The sequence below is a fragment of the Cebus imitator genome, unplaced genomic scaffold (assembly GCF_001604975.1).
Source record: "Cebus imitator isolate Cc_AM_T3 unplaced genomic scaffold, Cebus_imitator-1.0 Scaffold589, whole genome shotgun sequence".
Taxonomy (NCBI): Eukaryota; Metazoa; Chordata; class Mammalia; order Primates; family Cebidae; genus Cebus; species Cebus imitator.
The window spans coordinates 158,965-179,285 of record NW_016107904.1 but is presented as its reverse complement, the minus strand read 5'-3'; the positions used below and the strand labels follow the sequence as shown (position 1 = coordinate 179,285).

At 42.0% G+C, this 20,321-nt stretch overlaps 1 protein-coding gene across 2 annotated transcripts in view; it reads right to left on the bottom strand.

The window, feature by feature from the left end:
- The window catches only part of PDK3 (pyruvate dehydrogenase kinase 3), an 81,645-nt gene that overhangs the window by 51,983 nt on the left and 9,341 nt on the right, over positions 1-20,321 (bottom strand). For both annotated transcript variants that reach the window (XM_017516460.2, XM_017516459.2), the window contains exon 2: positions 803-944. In XM_017516460.2, coding sequence (XP_017371949.1) covers positions 803-944 — 142 coding nt within the window. The remainder of the gene's footprint in view (positions 1-802; positions 945-20,321) is intronic.

Here is a 20,321-nt window from a genome sequence, read left to right as displayed (position 1 = left end):
TTTTTAGTAGAGACAGGCTTTCACCATGTTGGCCAGGCTGGTCTCAAACTCCTGACCTCAAGTGATCTGCCCACCTTGGCCTCCCAAAGTGCTGGGATTACAGGCGTGACCCACCATGCCTGGCCTCTACCTTGCTTTTAAAACATAGAGTAGACCTGCAAATGTTTCTCAAATGCTGTATATGCAAGTCCCTTTCTAAAAACACAGCACTTGCTTTTACATCCTACCATTCATTAGTCTCACTCTGCTTACCCAGGGGGTAACTTTGCATCACAAATTCAACTTCTTCAGTTAAATGACATATGCTTTAAGGTATCAGAACTATAACTGATTTAAGTTTATGTTACACTGTCAAACTTTTTCACACTTTTCATGGAGCAAATAAAATACAGCAGGGAACTGATATTTTTCCAACCTGAAGCTCCCCTTTAAGTGACTTAAATCTGTTCTACCATAAGTACTGCCTTCAAGGAATGTCTTTACAAGGAAAACAAAAGGAGCAAGGTTAACACTTGATAAAAGCAGCAAACATCCTGTCTGAAGAACTGCAATCCCACTACACACAAGAAAAACTTAAGAAAGTGTCAAGAAAGCACAACGTACAAGCATTTTCATTAAAACTTTAAAATGAACAGCTCAATAAGGAAAAAAAAAACCAACTTTTAATTGCATGGAAAACCCAGCTATCCCAAATGACTCATTCCCAGACGGGCAGTTTGTGCACTTTTACAGAGAATGGTCCCGCTGCCAAATGTTCACAGCATTGTGGGAAGATCCATTTTAAGCCACATTGTTTACTTACCAGCTCTGAACCAATCCCACTGAAGGGCGGTTAAGTAAATTATCCGGCAGAAGATTAACTTCTCTCATTGTGTTAGCCAGTCGCACGGGAAGTTCCTTTCGTAGAAACATGTATGAAGTTTTCTCACATGCATTATCTCTCCCTATTAAGACATGAAAAATGTTCCATGATTTTATAGTCTAACAGATGGAGAAATAAAGTGCTTCCAGGGTAACATGGTTACTACTGGTTGGGAAGATAAAATTAAATAATCCTACCATCTCTAGTTGAATTTTTATCCTTTGAAATAGCAAGTTCAAGAAAATAATTTAATTAGCAGAGAAAAAGAACATTCATTACAAGAGGCAACATTGAAAGCAGTTTTTTTTTCTTAACACAAAAACGTTCCTAGTGTTACCAGTGGCAATATAAAAGTGGCCTGGGATATAATCTGAACTTGTTTTCAAATAAACACTGTGGGAAAACTGCCAAGTACAAAGGTAATGCAACATGTAAATCCACTCCTGTTCATAGGGGTTTCCAGGAGGCAATGGATCCATTCATTCCACAAGTATTCACCTACTGTGTGTGCCAACTGCTTCCTAAGATTTTCCTCCCCTGTGTTTCTTCAGGAACCATAGTTCTGCCTCTCTGGGAAGTAGCCACAGGCCTCAGGGACTCTGTGATTCCAGAGGAGAGGCTCTGACTGAGACACAGGGCTGGCATGTGCCAGAGAAACATGCCAGAGAAACTATCTCCTGAGTGTACTCAGAGGCAGAGTGATCTACTGTGCCACATCGGAGAGGGTAAAATGTGGGTTGATCATAAGGAAGGAGGTCAGTGCCTTCTGGGAGGCTTCCCTGAGCTGGTTGTGCATCAAATTTACATAAACAAAACACCATGAGAGGAAACATACCTGGCCACTTAAAAGAGGAAACCTGAGCTCCTCCCTCTGCTGCCATGTGACAGGAAGAGTTCATCAGCCTGGCCTGCAACCCCCAGCCCTGCTGGAAATTCCATGGTGGCTGGGGGTGGAGGGCCTGATAGAAAAGGCATGAGCTTTGGAGACAGAAACGTCCTCCAGCCCTAAATCCTCCATTTGCAGGTTGTGAAACGTTTGGGAAGCTTCTGCACTTCTGAGTCTCAACTGTCTTAATCTGTAAAACGGGGTTCAAACTAGTTTGCATAAGGACTAAATGTGATACTGTGCATGAAGCCTGACATGGAGCAAGTGTTGGATAAACACTGGTCTTTCTGATCTCTGTGATATTGAGGGGTCCATCCCATCTCCCTTGCTCTGCCTAGGCCTCTTAGCCACTCCATATCACCTGCAGGCTGCTCAGAAATGGGTAACATCGTGGCCAGGCCCAGAGAAAGACGAGCAGAGCTCATCTAACAGTTTTCTCCTCCAAACTCTCCTTATTCTTCCATATGTTATAAAGGCAGCAAATCAGAGATTCAGAAGTAAATCCAATTTTCTAACACTTCCAGTCACATTCTGGTTTATTCATTTGCTCTCCCTATCAAATAAAACTTGAGAAAAAGAACCTACTCTTGAAGGTCATCTGCAGAACCTTTCTTCCCCACTCATCCCTGACCCCCTTCTCCATTCTCAAAAAAGTTAGAATAAAAGATAAAGTCTGAAATAATCCATCCCTCATTTCCCTCATTCTAAGTGAGTATACTGAAGCGGTAAATCTCTTAACTAATTGATGATTATTTCACTTTTCCTCTTCACACTTTCACTGTGATAAGTACCTTAATCCCCAAATACCCACTTCAAGTAAGAGGGGAAGTGGTGTAATGGCTCCGAAATGACCTTCCAACATCTATTCTATACACATTCAATTGGCCTTAGGCAATTAACATTTAAAATGACTCTGGGGCCAGGCTTGGTGGCTCACGCCTGTAATCCCAGCACTTTGAGAGGCCCAGGTGGGTGCATCACGAGGTCAGGAGATGAAAATCATCCTGGCTAATACAGTGAAACCCTGTCTCTACTAAAAATACAAAAAATTAGCCGGGCGTAGTGGCGGGTACCTGTAGTCCCACCTACTTGGGAGGCTGAAGCAGGAGAATTGCTGGAACCCAGGAGGTGGAGGTCGCAGTGAGCAGAGATCGTGTCACTGCACTCCAGCCTGGAAAACAGGAGCAAAACTCCGTCTCAAAAAAAAAAAAAAAATCTTTGGTCATTTTGCTTTGAATAATATAGAGACAGTCCCCAATTTAAAACAGTTCAACTTAGGATTTTTTGATTGTTCAATCTTTTGACTTTATGATGGGTTTATCTAATTATTGAGTGCTTTTTCTTTCTTTTTTTTCTTTTTTTCTTTTTGAGACAGAGTCTCCCTCATTCACCCAGGCTACAGTGCAGCGGCACGATCTCGGCTCACTGCAACATCTACTGCCCCCGCCCCGCTCCCACCTCGGGTTCAAGCAATTCTCGTGCCTCAGTCTCCTGAGTAGCTGGAATTACTGGTGCCCACCACAATGCTCAGCTAATTTTTGTGTTTTTCGTAGAGATAGGGTTTCACCATGTTGGCCAGGCTGGTCTCAAACTTTTGGCCTCATGCGATCTACCCACCATGGCTTCCCAAAGTGCTGGCATTACAGGCGTGAGCCATTGCTACCGGCCAACTGCATTTTTGAGTTACAATATTTTTGAGTTGCAATAATTAAAACTCAACTAATATACAGATGCTCAAAGGAGCATCTGTATATTACCCCTAAAAGGTTCTGTATGAATATAATTTCAATTTTAAATGGCCTAAAAATGCTGATATTTATCACGGTGAATGTCATTATAAAATGAAGTCCCTATTATCTAAGTTAAAATATAAGTCTAGCTTTTCACATGCCAGGAGAAATACTTTGCATCCTGGTTAAAGAGAAAGAAAATTATCTTTAAATCACAAAAGAAACATTGATGCTCTCACTGTGGGATGACAAAGACTCTCTCCTTTGACCAAACTTGAACCAGGTTCTTCTGGGTTTTTTGGGTTTTTTTTTCAAGACAGGGTCTCACTCTGTCACCCAGGCTGCAGTGCAGTGGCACAATCACAGTTTACTACAGCCTCAACTTCCTGGGCTCAAGTGATCCTCCCACCTCAGCCTCCCAGGTAGATGGGACTATGGGCACACCACACCCGGTTAATTTTTGCATTTATAGTAAAGATGCGGTTTCGCCATGTTGCCCAGGCTGGTCTCAAGCTCCTGGGCTCAAGTGATCCTCCTGCCTCACCCTCCCAAAGTGCTGTGATTACAGGTGTGAGCTACTGCGCCCGGCTCTGAGTCCTCTTTTTGACGAGGCCTCGACTTTGGGTTCTATCTTGACCTGCTTAGTCCAGGTCTTAGCAAAAATCCTGCTAGGTCATTTTAGTGAAAATCCCCTATCCTTGGTGTCTGGTCCCCCTACCTTCCGTATCTTATCACCCTGGCCTTCTTTCACCAAGAATCCCCTCCAACCTGGATTTTTTCTCTTAGTAACTTTCTACTCATTGACCCACACCCTGCCTCTTAGCTATAAATTTCCACTTCTCCTTGTTGCATTTGGAGTTCAGCCTGATCTCTCCCTACTACTGCAAATTTTCCACTGTAGTGGTTCCTCTTGAATAAAGCCTTCTCTACCATCTTTAACAAGTATCAGATAATTTTTTGTTTGTTTGTTTTTGAGTCGAAGTCTCACTCTCACCCAGGCTGGAGAGTAATGGCGTGATCTTGGCTCACTGCAACCTCTGCCTCCCGGGTTCAAGCAATTCTCCCTGCCTCAGCCTCCCAAGTAGCTGGGATTACAGGCACCCACTACCACGCCAAGCTAATTATTGTATTTTTAGTAGAGATGGGGTTTCACCATGTTGGCCAGGCTTGTCTTGAACTGACCTCAGGTGATATGCCCGCATCAGTCTCCCAAAGTGCTGGGATTACCGGTGTGAGCCACTGCACCCAGTCAATTTTTTTTCTTTAACAGGAAGAAGTAGGGAAGAAGTAGAACTCTGCTGTTAAACTGGAACTGGGAGTATCAGTATGAACTAATAATTTTTTCACAATTATGAGTTTTTTGGGATAATGAAAGTATACATATTTAAATTTCCAAGTTGGCAGCCTGCTAGGAGCCACAGGATACAAGCATGCCATGAGCAGTGAGAGCTAGCTGGCAGGCGTGAGGTGGCCACAGCCAGGTTCTCATCTCTTCCCTGAAACTTGCAGACCTAGATGGTTTCAGAATTAAAAGGTTTTCCAATTTTAGGAAGGTAAAAAGTATTCTATACCATACATTGTACAATACAGGGTATTAGAGAGCCACAACATAGCTGCAGTGAAACACATGAACATTTCCACCAAGTAGGATAAAGACTATGGAATCAAGTCAGTTCCAGTCTGCTTTTGCCACAAAAATGAATTTTGGCAGCAAATATAAGAAAAATAAATTCAATTTTCAGAGTTTTTTGGAGTTCAGGATTCAGAGAAAAGCCTATGATCCTGGAGGGCGATAATGACAAAGTCAGATGCCGAGGTTAGATTAGGGTTCGATTCTTGACTACAGCATTCACAAACTTAGTCGCCCTGAGAACCCATTCCCTGGGATCATCTGAAGATTCTGCAATAATTAAAACTCAACTACCAGCTTTAAATGGTCTAAAAGAACCAAACTTCAGGAAGCATTTTCTTCAAGCTTCCTTGGATTATCAGCCTGTTATAAAACTCATGTGGAAAGAAACTTTTATCTGTCTCTGTATCCCCCATAGCACATACTAGAGTGCCTCACCTATGGTAGCTTCACGATGATTTATTCAAAGAATAGATAATGGCTTCAGAAGTTTGTTTTTTTTCTTTGTTGTTTTTTTTTTGACACAATTTTTCTCTGTCACCCAGGCTACAATGCAGTGGTGCGATCTCAGCTCACTGCAACCTCCGCCCCGTGGGTTCAAGGGATTCTCCTGCCTTAGCCTCCTGAGTAGCTGGGATTACAGGCGCCCATCACCATGCCTGGCTGATTATTGTATTTTTAGTAAAGATGACATTTGCCATGTTGAACAGGCTGGTCTCCAACTCCTGACCTCAAGTGATCTGCCCCCCTCAGCCTCCTAAAGTGCTGGGATTACAGGTATGAGCCACCGCGCCCGGTCCAGAAGTTTGTATTGTTTAAAAAGAATAGCTGAAAAATCTCAGGTTTTGTCTGTTACATTCTACATTAGGTTTGGGGACAAATTCTTTGTACTCAGATACCTTAATTATATATCAGCTCAAATACGAGGATAAGCCTTTTTTAGTTAATTAGCCTAAAAATTAGTATGAAATGTCTGATTTTTATAATCTTTCTGTGCTTTCTTCATATACGTTGAAAGTATCTTTCCTATGTATTAATGCCAGATACTCAGTTTAAATCAAAAGGTTCTAACAACCTTTTTTTTTTTTTTTTAATAACAAACTTACCAAGAAAAACATTTTGGTTTTAAATAAATGTCCTCGCCAAAGGGCTCTGCTTTTGTAAGTCTTCTGTTATATTGTGCATTTTCCAGTTCTGCTTTCCAATTATTTGACTTCATTTTTTCCCTACTTACTTGGCTTCTCTACATTCCTTAATTTTGACTTCCTATTTTTATTCTGCATTTCTCAGTACACATCATCCTATTCAAATTTACCAATTCAGTTTTTCCCTGGTATCAGTTCACAGTTGACAAAGGAGCAGGTGAGGGGGGTTAGAAAATTCTGACTTAGTGTATACAAACAGGTCATTAGACTCATCAAATACACACATGTACATTTCTTCTGTTTTTCTCCTAAATTTGACGATCCTTTCATTCTCTTCTTTTTTTTTCTTTCTGAGACAGTCTTGCTCCATCACCCAGGCTGGAGTACCTCCACCTCCTGGGTTCAAGCGATTCTGTTGCCTCAGCCTCCTGAGTAGCTGGGATTATAGGCATGCACCACACCCAGCTAATTTTTGTATTTTTAGTAGAGACAGGGTTTCATCATGTTGGCCAGGGTGGTCTCGAACTCCTGACTTCAGGTGATCCACCCGCCTAGACCTCCCAAAGTGTAAGGGTACAGGTGTGAGCCACCATGCCCGGCCTCTGTTCTTTTTTTTTTTTTTGAAGGTATGTATTGTTTATTATTTTTACATCATCTCTCCACTATCCCATCAAGCCCCATCACCCTAGCATGCACCCAGGAAATCAGCAAAAACCCACTTAAGAGTCCAGACTTCAACGGTCCCTCACAGTAATGGGCATTTCTTGTTTTGCCCAAACAGAACAGACCATTCATTTCTCCTTCTTCTGCTAACTGTATTGCATTTTCCTTTAAGCAACCACCTTTCACCCCATCCTGAATCCTCAGACTTTATTTCCCTGGCTCTAGAAATTAGCATATGACACAGGCCTGGCCAATCAGAGTGTTCCATTCCCCTAGAAGTAGGGGTGAGACCCCAAATGGGTCAATGACACTCTCTACTTGGAATTATTGGAATAAGAAAATCTCTTCCCACTGGGTCACTAGGTTAGCAGGACAGAGCCGGCCTCTGCTTTTTATACTTTGTTCTTTTATTGGGAAGTTGGAGGTAATTACTATATTCCCAGAAAGTATGATTTGCTTTGTCTAGAAAGGTTCCATGTAGCTTCACATTCAGCAAGACCTCGGGTGAATAGACACGGAAATACAAATGACTTTCGATTTAATGCAGGGAGCCTTCCCTGTGGTGGGACCAGGAGGTAGCTAAGAGCATTTAACTAGCCTACTGAGAGCAGGAGTTCACAGACATAATTCTTTATACCTGGTTTTCATAGTGGCTGATAACCCTGGCTTGGCTTTAATCCTCTTTTTGACTAATTTACAGGCAGTAGAAAAAAATAATTATTTTTTCAGGTAATCAAGTCACCTGATAATAAGTATTTTTTTTTTGAGACGGAGGTTTGCTCTTGTTGCCAAGGCTGGAGTGCAATGGCATGATCTCAGCTCAGTGCAACCTCTGCCTCCCTGGTTCAAGCGATTGACAATAAGTACATTTTAATTAAAGCAGAGGCTAAGGACATATTTTATACTGTCTTCAATCAACAGAGACCATGCCTCCTAAAATGTAGAGTCTCCTCTGTCTAGGTTACTTGAAGGCTTTCTTTGTCCATTGTTCAGCTTTAGTAGTTGGTGGGGGGTGAGGGGTGGTTTCAGAGTGGCAATAATGAGATAAAGAGCAATACATGGAAAAATTACCAGCAAGGCACCAAAAAACCCCAACAGAATGATCAAGCTCATTGTGATAATTGTTATTAATATCATCAACTAAAGGCTTTTGATTAATATCACCAACTAAATATCTGAGTTGGCAATGGATTTTTCCCATTAACCATGTTAAAATTGGTAAAATATAACTGAGAATATATTATTTTAAGGTGAGCTCTTTTTAAAAAAATTTTTCCACTTTTATTTTAAATATAGAGAGTGCATGCACAGGTTTGTTCCATGAGTATGCTGCCCCCAGGTAGTGTGCACAGTACCCAATAAGTAGTTTTTTGTTGTTGTTTGTTGGTTTGTTTTTTAAGACAGAGTCTCTCTGTCACCCCAGTTGGAGTGCAGTGGCACAATCTCAGCTCATTACAACCTCCACCTCCCAGGTTCAAGCAATTCTCCTTCCTCAGCCTCCGGAGTAGCTGGGACTACAGGCACGTGCCACCACACCTGGCTAATTTTTGCATTTTTAGTAGAGACGGAGTTTCACCATGTTGGCCAGGATGGTCTCAATCTCTCGATCTCATGATCTGCCCACCTCAGCCTTCCAAAGTGCTGGGATTACAGGCATGAGCTACTGCGCCTGGCCCCTAATAGGTAGTTTTTCAACCCGCACCAACTTCCTTCCCCCATCTAGTAGTCTGCAGTATCTGTTGTTCCTGTGTTTATGTCCATGTGTGAAGGTGAGCTCTTTGACTTCTTTTATGCAGTTGTAGTTATAAGATTTCAATCTTTTGAAAACACTGAATTTTAGAATCATAAGTCATTAATTTTGGGAGTTATTAGGGTTAAACAATGATTAATTGAATAGTCCTTCAGGAGAAACAACCTGACATGTGTGAATGGAGACCTACCAAATGAATGTCCTTCAAGGAATCACTTTTTTGAAAACTTAGTTTCTACTTTTAAGATGTTTGTTTTGCTTCATGAGCAGTTTCTCCCTGCCTTAAGAGCTTAAGAGTTTTCCTTTGTTCACGAAAATTCATTCCGAGATAAAAATAGGTTGCAGATTTGGAATCTGCCAAACTTGCGGCTGCCTCCACTCTAGGCCAGACCATGTTTTGGTTATTCTTATTAATAACAGTGAGTCAGTTATGTCTGCAATGCCAGCACTTTGGGAGGCTGAGGCAAGAGGACTGCTTGAGTCCAGGAGTTCAACACCAGCCCAGGCAACATAGGGAGACCCAGTCTCTACAAGAAAAAATTAAAAATTAGCTGGGCATGGTGGTGTATGACTATAGTTCCAGCTACTTGGGAGACTGAGGCAGGAGGATCGCTTGAGCCGGGAGGCTGAGTCTGCAGTGCCTAGGTGACAGAGACCTCATTTCAAAAAGCAAAAACAAAAACAAAAAGAGTGAGTCAGAAACTTCAGAGATGAAGAGCCAAAGACTAGGGATTCGCACACACTTTACTCCCTATCAAATTCAATGCCCTAAAACGTCCAGATATTACAGGACTCCTTTCAGCCCAATGTCTGTATTATGATACTCACAGCCTTACAGGTTGCAGAAGGGATGGCTTATCTGGGCCTCAGCTGGGAAAACTCGAAGGCTGCAGGGTGACTAGATCTTGGGGTCTGGAAGCATTCAAGGGCCCCTTCACTCGTAAGTCATGCTTGGGCCAGATGACTTAATAACTAAAACTGCCTGTCTGAGCAGCTTGAGGTGGTCTCTTCATCACGGCAGCCTTGGGCTAGTTGGATCCTTACACCACTTCAGTAAGAAGACAGCAGCCGCATGGCCTTTTATGACCCAGGCTCAGAAGTCACACAGCTGGCCTACGACTGCCAGCTGCATGACTACAATTAAGCTAAGTAGCCAGAGCCTGTCTAGACTCCAGGGGAAGGAAATTTCAACTCCCTCTCTCGGCAGAGGGGTGCCAAAATCACACCATAGAAAACTATCCTCATGGCCATCTTGGAAAATGCAATCTTCTCTAAGATGTTAATGAGGGGTTGTAAATGACTTATTATTCAATTTATTTATTTATTTTGAGACAGTTTCACTCTTGCTGCCCAGGCTGGAGTACAATGGCATGATCTCAGCTCACTGCAACCTCCACCTCCCGGGTTCAAGCGATTCTCCTGCCTCAGCCTCCCAAGTAGCTGGGATTACAGGCATGTGCCACCATACCCAGCTAATTTTGTATTTTTAGTAGAGACGGGGTTTCTCCATGTTGGTCAGGTTGGTCTCTAACTCCTGACCTCAGGCAATCCACCCACTTCAGCCTCCCAAAGTGCTGAGATTATAGACATGAGCCACCAAGCCCGGATTTCAAATTCGATTTTAAAGCACTATTTTCTGGCCAGATTTTGTCTGTTCTGGGGTTAATGTCCATTTTTCTGCCTTTGTTAGTCTCTTTCTCATTGTAGGATTCCCTCAGATGCATGGTGATTTTTGGTTCAGTCAGGTTTGGGAGGCAAACAGGCTAAAGACTAACTAGGAGCCCTGGGGGGTAGCTCTTGGAGGGGTGAGCTCCCTGAATTCCTGATTACATGGGGCTTTTCAATGAGCACCAACACCACACCAGCTCCCCTGATTCTCCTGAAATAGTTCCATCAGTGTCTTTAGAGAAGAACTCCCTTTGTCCTTTATCTTGCTGATAAGGGTAACTGCCAGCTGTTAACGTTGTGAAGGTCAGGGTGGAGGGTGGCCCTTCTGTCTGCAGACTTTTAGTTCATTCTCCTGCTTGCACCCAGCCAGGCTTCCTGTCACTCCCACCCACTAGTGGTCTACTGCATTGCTGAGGTGAGAGTCTCCTGCCCCCTGACCCCTGGGCTCTGCTGCACTATGCTCAGCAGCCTCCTCTACTGCAGTGCCTTCTGAGAGTGTTCCAGACGCGAGCTGTCCAATACAGGAACTGGCAGCCATGACGAGAAATTCATTTTTATTTAGTTTTATTTTTTTGAGACAGAGTCTTGCTCTGTCGCCCAGGCTGGAGTGCAGTAGCGAGATCCCAGCTCACTGCAACCTCCACCTCCTGGGTTCAAGAGAGTCTCCTGCCTCAGCCTCCTGAGTCTCTGGGATTACAGATGTGCGCCACCACACCCAGCTAATTTTTGTATTTTTAGTAGAGATGGAGTTTCACCATGTTGGCCAGGCTGGTCTCGAACTCCTGACCTCAAATGATCCACCTGCCTTGGCCTCTCAAAGTGCTGGGATTATAAGTGTAAGCCACTGTGCCCAGCCCCATTACGGGAAATTTAGATGTTCCATTTTATTTTTATATCAATGATAAATTCCTCAAGGGTAATAACTGTATCATGGTTATTAGGAGAAAACCCTTAAGCTGAGGTCATACATGCTGAAGTATCTAGGGGTAAAGAGGCATGATGTTTGCAATTTATTCTCAAATGGTTCAGCAAAAAAGCATAAAGCATGTGTATATAAGAGAGGGAGAGAGGAATAGGGATGGATGGAGAGGGAAAACATAAAGCAAATATGGCAAAGTAACTAATAAAAATCTTGTTATAACTAGAATCATTCTATTCTTTAAAAAAATACTAAAATCTCACACAAAACATGCTTCTACATGCAGAGCTTCCTAGTGGGGTCTGACACCCATGGTACCCTTCATGTAATGATTTTTGTTCTTCTAATAGGAAAATAGGGTATCAAGGTGATTGCAACAGAGTTCTTAATTAAGGTAGTAGTCCCTTGATCCTCTCTCTTTAGAAATCCTGTTTGTCTGCTCTTTTGAAACATATATCTACACAGACTAGTGAGAAAACTACCACTCCGTGTAACACATAAAACCAAAGCAAGCTGTGAATGGATTTCTCTGTGGGCCCAGAAGTTGTGCCCTCTGCTTGGGCAACCCCTCTGCCATTGCCTCAGTCACCGAGTTCTACATCCTGTACCATGATTCCCCAAAGGACTGAAAAGTCCATTAGTACAATACCTGGTACATTGTAGGTATTCAATAAATATTTCCTGGCTGGGCACGGTGACTCACACCTGTAATCCCAGTGGGAAGCCAAGGTGGGAGGATCACTTGAGCTCAGGTGTTCGAGACCAGCCTGGGCAACATGGTGAAACCCCACCTTTATTAAAAATACAAAAAAATTAGCTAGGTGTGGTGGTATGTGTCTGTAGTCTCAGCTACTTGGGAGGTTGAGGCATGAGAATCACTTGAACCTGGGAGGTGGAGCTTGCAGTAAGCTGAGATCATTCCACTGCACTCCAGCCTGGGCGACAGAGTGAGACTGTGTCTCAAGAACAACAAGAATTTCCTGGCGGGGCACGGTGGCTCACACTTGTAATCCTAATGGGAGGCCAAGTCGGGAGGAACACTTGAGCTCAGGAGTTTGAGACCAGCATGGGCCATTTGGTGAAAACCCGTCTCTACAAAAAAATACACAAATCAGCCGGATGTGGCCGTGTGCACCTGTAGTCCCAGGTACTCAGAGGCTGAAGTACAAGGTTCGCTTGAGCCTGGGAGGTTGAAGCTGCAGGGAGCCAAGATCATACCACTGCACTCCAGCTTGGATGACAGAGTGAGAGCCTGCGTCACATGCATGCACGCGCACGTGCGCGCGCGCACACACACACACACAAAACCTCTGATTGCAACTGAAAATTAAAACACCCAATAAGTTTAGTTATAAACTTAACATACCCAATAAAATTCAGGGGTTCAAGATAACATTTGCAGGTAATGGTAAATCCCTCTTACAGGCCAATTTCATTCTGCTATTTGGTTAAGGGTATTCGAATCCTTAAAATTATAAGGGCCAAGAGAGAGGTAGGAAGACAATAATACTGTGGCAGTAAAAGTCAATATGGTGTGTCGGGTCAGAGTGTGGAAAAGAAGAGACATGATGTGTTCAGAACAGATGTCAAAAATAAAGCAGGGACCAGCCAAAGCATGCGAGTAACAGGCACTATGCAGCCACAGCCATGCATCCATATCAACCTAATTCCAGAAGGGAGTTTAGAATCTAGTCCTAAGAGTAAATTGGTGAGTTACAGGATGCCTTGCTGTCATGGAAGCAGGTATAGTTAGCTAATGGTCACACTGTACCCATCTTGGAGGTTAAATGAGGCAAGCCATTTAGTTAGCCATTACAGTGATCAAAGAGAGTTCAAAGCCAGTCACTCAAAGCACAGAAGAGCTGAAAGTGCTGTGTTTGTTGGAAAATGATCAGTTTTACACAGCTGGGACCTTCAGCCAACAAACTTGAAAATAATTAATGTTCAAGGTTAAGGCTCCCTATCCAGCTTATTCTTAGCAGAAAGCTGACTTCATCCAGGAAGTGCTGTGTCACTAACTTCTCATAGTAAATTCATAATCAACATCTACCAAGCACGTACCATGTGTTATGCATTATGCCATCAGTTCTCAATCTCATCAATGCAACCACCCTATGATTAGCCACTATCATTTCTATTTTGTAGATAAGGATACTGAAGTGTAGTGGGATTAAGTGATTTGCCCAGGCTCACACTGCTAGTAGGCACTAGCAATTAAGACTTGAGTACAAGTCTGTATATACTGCGTCTTATATTCCCAGAGATGATAATGAAGACTAACAAGTAGTGGTTTTCAGAAGTAGAATTATTTCATTCTAAGTAAGCAGAGTAGGCATCAATCTGATAGTTCTGAAATAATAAAAGCATTAGATTATACCATTTCCTGGTTGCATAACAGAATACATTTAGACAAAATCACAGCATTGCTAATAAAGACTAGGTTTGCTATGAAGAATTGCATTGGGGGCAATGATATACTATGTCAAACAGAAAAGAACATAGGTTTAAAAGCTCAATCTTAATTGTAATCCCAGCACTTTGGGAGGCCAAGGTGGGCAGATTACTTGAGGTCAGGAGTTCAAGACCAGCCTGGACAACATGGTGAAACCCCGTATCTATTAAAATTACAAAAAATTAGCCAGGCATGGTGATGGGCACCTGAATCCCAGCTACTTGGGAGAATCGCTTGAATCTGGTGGTGGAGGTTGCAGTAAGCCAAGATCGCACCATGTACTCCAGCCTGGGTGACAAAGCAAGACTCTGCCAAAAAAAGAAAAAAACCCTCACTCTACCTGAATTTTAATCATGCTTTGCCCCTAACTTTGCTTAGGTAAGAGATTTAAACTATCTCAGCTTTAGACTCTTCATCCAAGAAATGGAAACACCTACTTCATGTGGATGCTGTGAGAATTACAGCTAACTACTATTGTGTTTAGCAGAGAGTGGCACACAAATATAAGTTCCCTTGGCCTCATAAAAAGAATAATTTCTGGTTCCCTTTGGAAGAGGTGGCCAAGATGTTATGTCAACAACTAGCTGATGATTGGGACAGTCTCTTCCTACATGAGGCTTCTACTTTTTTGCATGTAAAATTGGGAAGATTACAGATGATCTCTGTATTAGTGTGTTCTCGTGGCTAGAAAGAACTACCTGAGACCGAGTAATTTATAAAGGAAGGAGGTTTAATTGACTCTTTCCTTTATAAATCACAGTTCCATAAGGCTGGGGAGGCCTCAGGAAACTTATAATCACGGCAGTGGCAAAGGGGAAGCAAGCACGTATTCACATGCTGGCAGGAGAAAGAAAGAGCAAAGGGGGAAGTGCTACACACTTTTAAACAATCAGATCTCACGAGAACTCACTCGCTATCATAAGAACAGCAAGGGGGAAATCTGCCCCCATGATCCAATCATCTCCCACCAGGCCCCTCCTCCAACACTGAAGATCATAACTCAACATGAGATTTGGGTGGGGACACAGGACACAGAGCCAAACCATATCAATCTCTAAGCTCAAGTTCCCACGGAATGAATCTAAGAGGTTAAGATTTTCATTTGTCTCTCTATACAGTTACATTAGTAGACACTAACCTTGCCTACTAATATAAATTCTAAGACAACTCTGGAGAGCAGTGCTAAGAGTAAACAGCTGAGGAAAAAATGTGTAAGTCAAGAAAAAGGGTATGCACATTTACATTTTGTTCTTCTCTTTGGGATCTCCATCTAGAAAGCCTCCAACATCATTTCAGATAAAGGACAATTGGGTTAACACCTTACATGTTCCCAGAAACCACCCTTATTTCAAAAACCTTTAAGGGAGAGGTAGGGACAGCAGAAAAGATACCACAAAATAATATGATACATCCTTCTGGCTAGCATATATAAATTTATGTATTTGTCTCAGCTTCTCATTTATCTATGAGCGCCTCAAAGGCAATGACTATGCCTTGGCAATTTCCCAATACTTGTTAGCTTCCATTTCATTCCAAATCCAGAACTTTCAACTAAGGCTGATAGACTCCAGAGCTACTTCAGTGCTAACCTTCAGCATCTCACTCACAGACTCTATCCCCTAAAGTGGTTCATAGCTCTTGGGCAAAACTTTCACCAGATCTAACATTGTGGTTTTAACTCTGGAAGAATATTATTCTTCCAGAATCACCTGGGTAACCCAAAAGCACCACACCTAGACCCCCACCTGCAGCGACTGATTTAATTGGTTTATGTAAAGAGCAGGTGTCACTCATTTTAGGAGCTCCCCAGGTGATTCTCATGAGCAGCCAGGACTGAGAATCGTGGACTAGCATCTAACCATAAAAAATTCAACGAGGGTAAACAAATCAAAGAACTCCTCAGGCCCAGACAATGGCTATTAAGCATCCCCAATTTTTTATTTACCCATGTACTGTTAGTCTTTATTTTCACCTTTGAGTTTTATTTCAACCTCTTAGGAAACTGACCACAAACATCTTTGCACTCTGTAAGAGACTTTTCAGTGTTCTCAGCTCTCTTTTTTCCCTTTCACTTTTAGATGATCTTAAATGAGGAAAATGAAAACTGAAAAAAACTCAAGAAGGAAACGGCTAACTGTGCTTCAGGATGTGGTAATGCTTGGCAAGTGGTGATGATGCACTTGATGGTCCTTTCCTCCAGTTTGTTTTGCTCACATGCTCCACCCAATCCGTCACCTACTTTCTCTGCTATAAAAGGGTGGTAAGACAATCAGGTGGGCAGACACCTGGCTCTACTACCTACTACATGTGTGAGTCATTTTCTTACCTGCTCAGAACTTCAGTTTCCTAACTGGTAAAATGGGCATGGCTGTTACGAGAATTGAATGATACCCTATTTTAGTTGGTAAGTACTCAGTAAGTGCTAGTTGAATCTATTGAATCTTCTTCAGGTGCCATATAAAGTCCATTGTTTTTTTGAGATGGAGTCTCGTTCCAACGCCCAGGCTGGAATGCAGTGGCACAATTTTGGCTCACTGCAACCTCCACCTCCCAGATTCAAGCAATTCTCCTGCCTCAGCCTCCTGAGTAGCTGGGATTACAGGCACGTGCCAACATGCCTGGCTAATTTTTTTTTTTTAATTAGAGATGGGGTTTCACCATTTTTGCCAGGCTGGTCCCAAACCCCTGACCTCAGGTGATCCGACTGCCTCGGCCTCCCAAAGTGTTGGGATTACAGGCATGAACCACCGTGCGCAGCCTAGAGTCCATTTTAATTCTCTTCTCCAATAGCTTCACTGAAGTCAAGCTCAGGTCAAAGAAACAAGAGTAGGAGTACATAGGCCAGAGATAACATGGTAGAGAATATGTAAGAAGCTCTAACAAAAGAAGCAGTACCCTGGCCATGAAGGGCAATTTCTAGAGAACAGGAGACATACAGTACTGAGACAAGAAGCTTCCTCCCAGAGGAGTCTATTACAAATAACGTGCTCACACGAGCACATTACATGACCAATATAGGAACAGTAATATAGCAATAGCCACTCAGCTTTCTATTTAACAGCAGAATCAGGAGGAGAAATTAACCAAATTTATACAAAATTCACAGGCAGGTATTAAGAAATATCTGCTAGCAAGCTTAAGGAAACAGTATACCCTGCTAGAACAGATCCAAGAAAAGGTTCAGACAGAAGCCTGAGTATTCTCTGGTCCATGAAAATGTAACAATTGTGGGAAAATATAAGTAATTTACAAATTTCAAAGGGCCCTACTGTTTTCTGGCCAGCAACACATGGCAAAATATTTAACTTCATGGTGGGGGAAAATGTTAGAGAGATGATAATTTCTTCCCAACAGTGAGACTATTATATATGACCTCCATGCCCTGGTAAGAGAGAAAGCAACACTAGTATAACTCAACTGGTTAAGTAAAATCATAGATGAAATCCAAGAATGAAAAGAAAATCACAACTGTTTAGGTGGCCCTTACGGAAATAACATACCGCTGAGTTAGGACCCTAAGTATTCAATTAGAGGAAATATAAATGCTGATCTGTGCAAATGTAATAGTTTACTATAATTTTTGTGCCATTCATTACGGCAAAAGGTATAATCTCAGAGTTAAGGTGAGACAATGACCAGGAACAGGGTTCTCCTTGAGGGATATGAAGGACACTCACCATGGGTCACAATCAAACCCAGCTCTCCCATGAAGGCAAGTATAGCGGTAAACTAGCCTCCCTGCCATAAAAGCAAAATAGGCTAATTGCAAATACTTCAATGCTAGTTTTTCCTTTGTTTGTTTGTTTGAAACAGAATCTCACTCTGTCACCCTGGCTGGAGTACAATGGCGCGATCTCAGCTCACTGCAACCTCCACTTCCCAGGTTCAAATGATTTTCCTACCTCAGCCTCCTGAGTAACTGGGACTATACACATGAGCCACCACTCCTGGATGATTTTTTTTTTGTTTTGTATTTTTTTAGTAGAGATGAGGTTTCACCATGTTGGCCAAGCTGGTCTCAAACTCCTGACCTCAAGTGGTTTTCCCACCTTGGCCTCCCAAAGTGCTGGGATTACAAGCATGAGCCACCATGCCCAGCCTCAATGCTAATTTCAATGCCAAGTACATAACAAAGATGGAAACCCTAGAACACCATGTAACCCACCCACAGTTCCCTTAGCACACTTTTGATGATATGCTCTTCAACATGCACAATGACTAATTTATCAAGAAGAATTAGTGCACAAGAAAAGCAAGAATTCTTTAAAATTTAAAGTAATAAATAAGGAACTGCCTCACCAAATTTCAACATAAATTACAAAGTTAAAATGTGATATTTAGTTAAAATCAAAAAATGTTGCCGTGTTGACTAGAGTCCACAAATACAAACTACTCTGAGAGTTTAGCATATGATCCAAGAGAAACAGTCAAGATAAAAGAGAAACAGCCAAGTTTCAAATGAAAAGCCTGAGGTCTTAATAATTGTTGGGCAAGTTGACAGTAAAACAGGGCAAAAATGAGTTAGCTACAAAGGCTTATCAGAAATGGCAACAGATTCCAGAGAGATTTAATAACTGCTCACAAAATCTGCTATAGGTGACAAATCTGACCATGATAAAAGCACTGTAAATGATATAGGTGATATTGAGCATATGAAAACTCAGACTGTGCACTAGATAAAAAGGAAACCAACATACAGTGTTAACATACGTAACTATACGGGCAAAGCTGGAAGGGCTATCACACACACACAAAAAGATGAATCACCTATATTGTAGGTAATATAGCAGTTCTTTCCAAATGTCTTTAATTTTATACTTTGATAATTACTTTGCCAAAGAAAGAAACTACATTTACACCGCACAATAGCTTACTTTGCCAAATACACACAGGAATTCATGCAAATGATAAAAACTCCAGATTCTGGTTACAAAATGGCCAAAGGTACTTTACACAGAACAAAAAGCAGACAAAAAAGCCAAGCAGAGGAAAAAGCACTTTTCATTCCTACATTGCCTATGATGCAATTAAAATCATAAAACCTCATTTTGGCCGGGCTATGGAGAAACTGATACCATTCAATTTTGCTGACAGCCCTGGATAAATTAAAGCTATAAAATGTCAAAGGCTTTCATATGGTAATTCCACTCTGAGGCAGATATCCTACACATATACCACCTGATTACCTGGAAAAGTCTTCACTACCCCAAAAGTCACACTCCAGTTGGCCAGTTTATTGTTACTAGCATACAGAAGAAACAGAGCTTTACCACTTAAATGGAAAATAAGACCAATCACTGCTCAGTTCTTTAAAGAGGGAACTGATTTGTCTCAGAACAGGGATCAAGAAACGTTCTCTACAGGACCAGACAGTAAAAGTCTTTGGCTTTATGGGCCATATAGTCTCTGTCAATGATCAATTCTGCTGTTGTGGACAGACAAAAGCTACAATGTGTAACAAATGAGCGTGGCTGTGTTCCAGTAAAACTTTACAAAAACAGGAGTTTTCAAAACCCACAGAGGGTACAACACAAAGAATGGGCCCTAATGTAAACTATGGACTTCAGGTGATAATGATGGCTCAATGTTGGTTCATCAGTTATAACAAATGTCCCACACTGGTGCAGGATGCTGATGGCAGCAGAGACTGTGTTTGGGGGTGAGGAAGGGGTCTGTGGGCATTCTGTGCCTCCGCTCAATTTTGCTGTAAACCTAAAACTATAGTCACCTCTCAGTATCTGTGAGGGATTGGTTCCAGGACACCCTTGGATATCAAAATCCATGGATACTCAAGTCCCTTATATAAAATGGCCTAGAGTATTTGCATATAACCTATGTACATCCTTTTGTATACTTTAAATTATCTCTAGACTAGTTACAAAGCCTACATATCATTTCATTTACATGGATTCAACATAGTATTCCGTGTGAGGCAAATTTAAATTTTGCTTTCTGGAACTCAGTGGAATTTTTTTTTCTGAATATTTTCTGAGGTTGACTGAATCCATGGATGTGGAACCCAGAGATACAGAGGGTGGACGGTACTCTTTAAAAACAGTCTATTAATTAGGGAGAAAAAAACAGGTGGCCAGCCCTCAGGTTATAGGTTGACATTCTCAGACCAGTGTGTTCCTAAAATAAAAGGATTTGCCCAACTCTAAAATCAGATTACCATCCAAGTAAAATAATGGAATGCTTAAACATATAAAGGAAAAGAAAAAGCAGTGATATTTTCAGATTCCATCCAGTAACAAAACCAAGGTTTCCCAAATCTTGCCAAGAGTCTGATCAATTTTGCAAAAGCTTCATGGGAGGAAACCACTCATCCATCAATAGATCAGTAACTGCAGCTGTCTCCACTTTCAAAAGCACACAAAACATAACTTCTTCAAAGACAGTGAGGCCAAAGCTATGACTCTGGTGCCTGAGAGTTACCTCAGAGCCAGATAAACGGTGACATGTTAAATGCAGCCCTATCAGATCTTAAAGGCCCAAAAAGCCCTCCCTTTCTTCCTTCTTTCCTTCCTTTCCTTTCTTTCCTCCTTCCGTCCTGGGTTTCTTCTGTTCTTTCCTTCCTTTTCTCTTTCTTTCCCTCCTTCCTTCTCTCCCTCCTTTT